Source organism: Alexandromys fortis, unplaced genomic scaffold (assembly GCF_014885135.2).
Source record: "Alexandromys fortis isolate MF-2015 unplaced genomic scaffold, M_Fortis_MF-2015_v1.1 scaffold_106, whole genome shotgun sequence".
NCBI classification, from domain to species: Eukaryota; Metazoa; Chordata; class Mammalia; order Rodentia; family Cricetidae; genus Alexandromys; species Alexandromys fortis.
Genome location: NW_026067980.1, coordinates 6,109,198 through 6,118,448, shown reverse-complemented (window position 1 = coordinate 6,118,448; position 9,251 = coordinate 6,109,198). Strand labels below are relative to the sequence as shown.

General features: G+C 38.0%; 1 protein-coding gene and 1 pseudogene across 1 annotated transcript in view; both read left to right on the top strand.

Annotated features, from left to right (window-relative positions):
• Dnah12 (dynein axonemal heavy chain 12) overlaps positions 1–9,251 on the top strand; it is a 155,360-nt gene that overhangs the window by 57,438 nt on the left and 88,671 nt on the right. Inside the window, exons 32-36 of the mRNA XM_050158197.1 lie at positions 1,050–1,233; positions 1,367–1,507; positions 6,041–6,124; positions 6,727–6,915; positions 7,776–7,895. Coding sequence (XP_050014154.1) covers positions 1,050–1,233; positions 1,367–1,507; positions 6,041–6,124; positions 6,727–6,915; positions 7,776–7,895 — 718 coding nt within the window. The remainder of the gene's footprint in view (positions 1–1,049; positions 1,234–1,366; positions 1,508–6,040; positions 6,125–6,726; positions 6,916–7,775; positions 7,896–9,251) is intronic.
• On the top strand, positions 4,980–5,533 carry LOC126511214 (60S ribosomal protein L17-like; annotated as a pseudogene).

The following is a 9,251-nucleotide window of genomic DNA, read 5'->3' as shown; positions in this document are numbered from 1 at the left end:
CGGCCAGGGGGGGGAGGGGTGCACACCTGTAACCCTAGCCACCAGGTGTGGGTTGCACACCTGTAACCGTAGCAACCAGGAATGGGTTGCACACCTGTAACCGTAGCTTATGACTGTCTGAAGCAGGAGGATCTTGTATTCCAGGCCAGAATGGCCCATATATGAAGATCCTGTGTCAGAAACTGAAGTAAACACAGCTCACTGTTAGCTAACAACTCTGAAATCCACTTGGACACATGGTGCCCATTTCCAGAGAGGGATTTACTGTGAAGCTAATGGAGTTTAAGCTTCAGGAGCTCTTCCTGGTAGGGAACCATTCAAGCAGCTGTAAACACTTTGTATATATAATTTATTTTATAAGGCATTATTAAAGTAGATATGTAATTTTGTGTTCATAATTATATGTAAATTTTTCCTTTACTAGATCACTTAAATTGAACTTAAGGCTCTTTATAACATCTTGTATCTAACTGCTTGATTTTTCTTTCCTGGGAAGGACTTTATAATCAGTTGTTTTCAAGGTACTCAACTTACTATTTGAAAGATCTTCCTATTTTGTCTTTTTTCCTCAATATGCATGAAGTAACAAGAAAGAAAAGTGTTATTCATAGTAACTGAAAAATGATTCCAGCCATTTCACGGAAAGTTAGGGTTTAATAATCACGATTTTTGTAAAGTTAAAAAAAAAACCTTTATATTATGCAAAACTTCAAACATATACTAAAATGAGGGAATAGTAAATCAATCCTCATACATCTAGGGTTGAGCACCTCTATAGGTTAGACCAGAATCAGAATATATAAATAATAAAAGTTTATTGTCATTTAAAGACTTTCTGTTATACTCTACTATTGATAGTGTTATGAATGTGGAAAATTCAGTGTGCACTCAATCAGTTTAGAAGAGAAGTATTTTCATCTACCAGAAGAAACATTTTAGAAATTTAAAAATTATATATGGTGATTAACACAGGGTGATGTTTTCTATGCTGGTATAAATAATTTAATTAGCCATATTTTACCATCTTATTCTATAATTCTCTTTCATAGTTTTATGCTAGTAGGAGAGCCTTTTGCTGCTAAGACAAAAGTTCTGCATGTGCTGGCTGATACTTTAACTCTTATGAATGAACGCAACTATGGAGAGGAAGAAAAGGTCATGTTTAGGACTGTAAACCCGAAGTCAATTACTATGGGCCAGCTGTTTGGGCAGTTTGACCCCGTGTCTCATGAGGTAATCTGCAAGATAACACTCTTGCCTGTAGTCAGTGTATATTAAAGCAAGAAACTATAAGTATTTCTGTTTTTAATGATAAATCCAGTTTAATTTATGAATGAGGCCTTTTAGCATTTTCTTCTCTCCTCAGTGGACTGATGGCATCGTGGCGAACACGTTTAGAGAATTTGCCTTAGCAGAATCACCTGACCGGAAATGGGTTGTATTTGATGGTCCTATTGACACTTTGTGGATAGAAAGTATGAATACAGTCTTGGATGATAATAAAAAGGTAAATCACTATTGTTTAGACCAGAACTTATTCAGACATAATTAAGTAATCCTAGGACTATATTTTCAAGCTAAAGTGTGTAAAAATTGAATACATTTATAAATTGCCTTTTCAGTAAAGACTATGCTATAGGAAGTCATTTGTTTTTAATAGAATGAAAATGAATTATATTAAAGCTACTGCGTTGACATAACTATTGTCTTAGTCACTGTTCTGTTGCTGTGACACCATGACCAGTGCAGCTCTTACAATAGAAAGCATTTAACTAACAGCTTGCTTATAGTTTCAGAGGGCTAGTTCATTATCATCATGGCAGGGAGCATGGAGGCCTGCAGGCAGCCACCGGAGCAGTAACTGAGAGCTACCTTGTGCATAGGCAGAGAGAGATACTAGGGGCTTGGCATGGGCTTTTGAAACCTCAAAGCCCACACCCAGGTGATGGACTTCTCTCAATAAGGCCGTACACACCTCCTAATCCTTTTTATCCTTTCAAATAGTGCCACTCCCTGGTGACTCAGCATTCAAATGTGTGAGCCTGTGGAGGTCTTTCTTATCCAGGCCACCACAGTAATCTATCAGCAAATCAAGTTGGGCTGGAGAGATTGATTAGTCCTTAAGAACACTGGCTACTCCTCAAGGAACCAAGGACCCAGGGTCCATGTTCTGTTCCCAGCAGTCACCTGTAACTCAGTCCTTGGCACTACACACACGTGGTGTGTAGATATATATGTAAACAAAACATTGATACCATAAAAAAGAGAAGGATATTTCAATGATATGATTTCATATAGAACTTTAATATTTTACAGGAAAAGAAGTCTTATTTCTTTTTTTTAATTGAGTTTTTATATGTAAAATGTTACCCTAGGACATGAGCAGTGTATAAAAGAACTAGACAATGGAAGTCTTATAATATTTATTTTAATTAAGAGTAAATGGGCATAAAAGTCTAAAAAGAGATGCTATGATTTTAATGTATTTGTACACTTTCTTAACTGTTACCAAAATAAAGGTACATAAAATTCTCTATACCCAAAGGTTCATTCATGCACATTCCATAATCTAGTAAAAGTAGATATACTAGAAGTCAGTATATCTTCTAGAGATCATCATTTAACCAATAATAATTAGTTTTAGCAGGTTTTGTCTTCCTGTTAATGGATTTATATCTTTAATGCTTTTCTGTTTTGATCCATGTAATGAGGTATTTGTGTTGTTGTATTCTACTTTATTCCTTATTCTTTTTCATGCCTGTATTAGTATTCTCTTATCTAACTGTATTTTAGTTTATTTCTATACTTGTTTTGTGGCTCTGGGGACTGAATCCTGGGGCCTTGCACATGTTAAACAAGTACTCTACCATTAGGTTATTCCCTCCGCCCATTTTATTTCCATACACATATGAAATTACTGTTCTACTAAGTAATAAATTCATTTAATTAGTACTCAAAATTATATTTAAGTACCTTATCATTGTTGGTCATTACCTTTTTCCTTATTTTCACTTAGTAATATTGATTGCACTCAGAGTAAAAAGTAAACTGACAAGCACTGATAAGTCAGAAAGCAGGAATTAATCAGTAGGATGAAGTATAGAATTTAAACTCAAATATAAGGATGCTCTCACCATTAGATGAAAGGTGGAGTGTAGCTGGAAAGTTTGGATAGACAGAGGTGATGATGAAAGATGAAGACAAACCTTATGACAGCTTGTCTTCATGAGGTGGTACGCCTCAGTACTTGACAGATGTAAGGAGAATTTTAATAAGCCATAGTGCAAACTGGGAAGCAGATCTGCTTAGCAGTGGTTCTCAACCTGTGGGTCACGACTCTTTGGAGTCACATATCAGATATTTACATTATGATTCAAAACAATAGCAAAATTGCAGTTATGAAGTAGCAATGAAATGGTTTTATGGTTGGGGGTCACCACAACATGAGGAACTGTATTAAAGGGTGACAGCATTAGGAAGGTAGAGAACCACTGGCTCTGGGAAACATAGAAGTATATGTGGGAAGTACTGAAGACCTGGTTAAATTAAAATGCATGAATCACCACTCATTCTACCAAAGGCTGGCTTTGTGAAATATTCTCTACAGATAAGCAGCCTTATCTGTACCAATGGCATGAGAATAGTAAAAGCAATGGATATAAAGCAGAACTTACCTCACAAAGGAGATAATGAGAAATTCCTTACAAAAATGAAGAGAAAGTGTATTAGGGAAGGAGAACTGGTAGGAGTAGAGGAGTGGAAACTGTAATCAGGATATATTATGTGAGAAGAAAATCTACGCTTAGTAAAGGGGGAAGTGTATTAGGTGTCAGTGGCGGAGGAAAGGGAGAACTGAATGGTAAGGAGCTGTGGAGAGAGACGAAGATGCTTGAATTTAATAGTTCAAAATTGCTTAGTTTTTTTTTTAGAGCTAAATTTCTAGCTATATGAAATGAATGACTGGGACAAGTAAATAAATAAAGACAGGGTGGTCAGGAACATAAGACGCTCTTGTTTTAAATGCTCATTCTTATGAAGCCTGGCCCAGGCTGCAGTTAGAATGAGATTGGGTCAAGAACTGAGGGTTTTGCTAAGGGGAGAATCCTTGGGTCCTGGTAGGTGACAGCAAGGCAAGGGTTGCCTGACGGCTGATTTGTACGTGATGGTGAAGTGTGCGTAGTTAGTAGACAACACAGTAGGGTGAGTGATGATGTTATCTCAACATGGTAGCAAGTGGAAGAGTACTTATTGATATAACCTGATACACATTTAAAAGTATTCTAGATGCGTTCTCTCAGGTAGAACGTTCTACAGTTCTGGAAATATCTGCATCAATCAGACACCTGTAATTTGTTAGTATTTCATTTGCAGAATGCCTTAGTATAGTCGGAGAACTCAGTGTGCAGTGCGGAGACAGCTCAGAAGTGGAGCGCCGGCCTAGCATACGCACGGCCCTCACTCCATCTCTGGCACCAGGAAAATAAAAGCGTTAAAGAACTGAACTTTAAACTTTATTTAATTTGACATTGAGAAATACAAATAGCTCTTAATGGCTAGTAGCTACCATATTACACAGTGCAACTCTTTGCCACTCTATTTTATATGTAAGGAGTTGAATCCAGAAATGTTATATGCTTCAGTGTTGACTTATGACTAGACAAGGAAAACCTGAGTCTAGAGTGGTGATTGTAGGAGCGAAGAGGACAAAGAAAAGTATATGTGGGAAAGACTTTGTAGCGAAAATAATTTGATATATTAATAGTTAATAGCAATAGTTACTAATACTATTAAAATTTAGTAATCTCAAAGCTAAGAAGCTTGAGATAAAGTAGGTTTAATAATAATGGAAAAGATAAGTATTTGAGAAAAAGGCTGAATTCAATTGATGAGTTTTTTGAACATATTTAATAAAAGAGGAAGTGTTTTAGATTAAAGAATTTAAGGCTCTTCCTGTAAGTGTCCAGAGGTGACCCGTGAAGATGGTTCGCTACTCTCTTGACCCAGAAAACCCTACAAAATCATGCAAATCAAGAGGATCAAACCTTCGGGTTCTCTTTAAGAACACCCGTGAAACAGCCCAGGCCATCAAGGGTATGCATATCCGAAAAGCCACCAAGTATCTGAAAGATGTCACTTTGAAGAAGCAGTGTGTGCCATTCTGATGGTACAATGGTGGAGTCGGTAGGTGCGCCCAGGCCAAACAGTGGGGCTGGACACAGGGTCAGTGGCCAAAAAAGAGTGCAGAATTTTTGCTGCACATGCTTAAAAATGCAGAGAGCAATGCTGAACTGAAGGGTTTAGATGTGGACTCTCTGGTCATTGAGCACATCCAGGTGAACAAAGCACCTAAGTTGTGCTGACTAACTTACAGAGCTCATGGCCTGATTAACCCTTACATGTGCTCCCCCTGCCACATCGAGATGATCCTCACTGAAAAGGAACAGATTGTTCCAAAGCCAGAAGAGGAGGTTGCCCAGAAGAAAAAGATATCCAGAAGAAACTGAAGAAACAAAAACTTATGGCACGGGAATAAATTCTACATGAAATAAATGCAGATAAAAGTAAAAAAAAAAAAAAAGAATTTAAGGAGACTTCATAAATATAGGCCTAGACTAGTTTTTTTCTGATTTCCAGCCATACTAATGTCTTTATCATAGCACATGTTTTATCTATAAACATATTCATTCTATCTTATAGTGATATTTTATTTGTGTTTTAATAAATAAAGCTTGACTGAAGATCAGAGTGCAAAACTAGTCACACTAGTCAGTCATACAGACCAGGTCGTAGTGGCACACACCTTTAATCCCAGCACTAGAGAGGAATGTAAGACGGGAGGAAACAGGAGCTCGGGCTCATAGTCTGCAGTTTGAGGTTTGGTGCAGATCACTGCAGTCTGCAGTCATGCTGAGGATAGAGGCAAGAGCTCTCTAGTGGCTTGGCTGCTTTTCTTTTCTTATCTTCAGCTTGAGCCCCAATATCTGTCTCTGGTTTTTTATTATTCTAAATTTTAAAATATTTGAAAAATATTTGCCTTTAGCTTTGCCTTATGAGTGGAGAAATCATTCAAATGTCTCCTCAAATGAGCCTCATCTTTGAAACAATGGACCTTTCACAGGCTTCCGTAAGTTCTTAATATAATAGTGATGTGTTTATTTGTTTATTTGTTAATTAAATCAAAATATTTTGTGGCCTAAAATGGGTTTAACACAGGGGATAGAGAGATGAATAAGACTTAATGTATGTTTAAAAGGGATGAGAAGCATTCTAATAACTACTCCCAGTGCACAGTTACACATAAGTGCTCTAAGAGTGTGGAGGAGGTTGGTATCCATTGGGGTGATGGGGAGAGAAAGACCTTAGAAGTATTTGACCTAGTTTTGCAGAAGAGTCAAGACGTCTTCAAGAAGATTGACTAGGTTTGGGTATTTCAAATTGTGACTGGATGATGCATAAACACGAAGAGGTGTAGAATGTCTGAGGACCTGATTGAAAATAGTTCTCTGTACAGGAGACATGTGGTGTGTGTTAGACTGTAGAAACAGGCAGACCTAGGCTGTGAATGGACATGTGGTGTGTGTTAGACTGTAGAAACAGGCAGACCTAGGCTGTGAATGGACATGTGGTGTGTGTTAGACTGTAGAAACAGGCAGACCTAGGCTGTGAATGGCCGTTGCAGTGCTAACTGAGAGTTGACAGGTAAAAGGAACTCTGCTTCTTCTCCAGCCTGCCACTGTGAGTCGTTGTGGCATGATTTATTTGGAACCATCACAGTTAGGATGGGAACCGCTTGTGGCTTCATGGTTGAATTCATTGAAAGAGCCTCTAAATGAACCAGAACATCAAACCCTGCTGAAAGAACTTTTCAAATGGCTAGTGCCACCTTCTTTAGCATTCCGCAGGAAGAAATGCAAGGTAACAGCACTATAATTCTCTGACTTACTCCAGTTTCAGAAGATTCTGTTCAACTTAACTAAATCTACAGTCACTATGCTAGAACAACTAACTAAAGCTAGTTTTTTTTTCTTTACATTTATTTATTTATTTATTTATTTATTTATTTATTTATTTATCTATCTATCATTTTTGGCCTTGAACTCACTATGTAACTGAGGATGACCTTAAACTTCTAATCCTCCTGCCTCCACCTCCCAAGTTCTGGGATTGCAAGCATGTTCATTCTTTGCCCAACCTTCCTTGGTTTTATACTTCTTCAATTACAAATAACTTAAAAGGTTTACTTTAACTTCACTATTTATATCGTCATAGTTTCTAGACCTTTAAAAAACCCAATTACTTTCTATATTTTAAAACTATTTTAGGTGCTAGAGCGGTTGCTCAGTGGTTAAGAATGCTCACTGCTCTTGTAAAGGAGCTGCATTCAGTCCCCAGCTCCATGCTGAGTGGTCACAACTGTCTGTAACTCCAACTCCAGGGTCTCTGCCCACCTGCACTAGATGTGCACATATGTGCACACGCACACACACTTTAATAAAAATAGATATTAAAATATTTTAAATATCTATCTTTTAAAACTCACATGAGTTTCTATTTATCATGGGATTTAGAATAAGAATACATTATGTACAATTTTGTCATATAATAAGCCAAACTAAAAATCTTGGAGAGATGTTTTTATTGTGCCTACACTTTGTTTTCTATAAGTTTAAATGTTATAAAGAATATATCGATACTATTTTTATAAAATGATTTACGTTTCTTCTCCAAATGAGATGGGAAGTGTAAAAAGCATTTCCTCGTTTTTTGCTTTGCAGGAACTGATTCCCACAAGTAACATCAACGCAGTAGTCTCCCTCACACGCCTCTTTGAGGTCCTTCTCTGTAGCGTGTTGGAGAATGAGCCCACTACCAAGCACACGCGTGTTTGGACCATGGTTTGTTTCATGTTTAAGGTGGTTTTAAATTAAAATGTGGTTACAAAAGATATTTGTATTCAGAAAGACCTTTTGTATGAACCAGAGCAACTTTTCTGATGATCACTGAAGAATAGCTGGGGCACGAAATTAGTCTGACCTGGCATCTGATTCTAAAAACAACTCTAAAGAAAATAAAATACGTCAGGATGAGCTCAAGTTGCGCATTCCCAATGAAAGACCTCATATTGATAGTCCTTGATGGGGTGGTGTGGTATTAAGCCCAGGTGCTTCGGATTCACTGGTGTTTTGTCTCAGTGCTAAGCGGGCATCTAGGCAGCATAGAAACTATGACAGACTGGGAGAAGGGATGCAGCCAGATGGGAGGATGCAGGCACAGTCCGTGGAGGACTTAGGGAGACATTAGTAGTAGCCCTTGTTAGCTAGTGTCTAGAGTTCGAAGATCAGACACCATGGCAATTGTGAGCAAAGGGAAACAAAAGAAGAAAGATTTTAAAAATCTTTGTTCCCTGTGTATGCCTTTCTCCAATCTGCCACCTTGTTTTTCCTGCACTTTGCCCTCCCTTTCTCTTCCATGGCGTGACAGTAGCAGCATCTCCCTCTCACTGTTTCTCCTCTACCTTGGTGCTACAAAAAAATAAATAAATAAAATAAAAAATCTACCTCGCAGGCCAGGAGATAGCTCAGTAAGTAAAGGCACTTGCTGCCAAGCCTGATGAGTTTAATCTCTGGGACTAACATCAGTGGAAAGGAGAGAGTCAACCCTCAATAGCTGTTCTCCAACCGCCACATGTGTGCTTGTGTGTGTGTGTGCGCGTGCGCACATGTACACACACACACACATATAAATAAATAAACAAAATGCAACACAATCTTTTCACCTTGGAAAGTCTCTCAGACGTCTCACATTGGAGGCTTTCCTGATGACCGGGAACCCTCCTCACTCCTTCCTTTGCACCTTCCTGCTCTGCACAAACGTGTTACGTGAAGTTTGTTTATCCATTTCTCCTTACATTTCGGGTTTTCTTTTTAAGATGATCTCTTCACATTCTTCCACAGTTATTATCATTAGCTTCATAAAATGATCCCAGGAATTGTCCATCTGTATATAATTTTGTATATTTTCAGAAAATTTTTGTTCTCTCGATAAACCCAAGCTTGCAACTTTGTCAGATGGTTCAGATCACTTCATAAGACTTACGTAGATTCATTCCTGATTAAAAATTTGGGGGCGATTTTTTTTTTCTTTTCTTTTTCTTTTTTTTTTATTGAGAATAAGAAAAAAAAGTTTCCGCCTCCTCCCAGCCTCCCATTTCCCTCCCCCTCCCCCCTCTCTTCTCCCCCTCCCCCCACTCC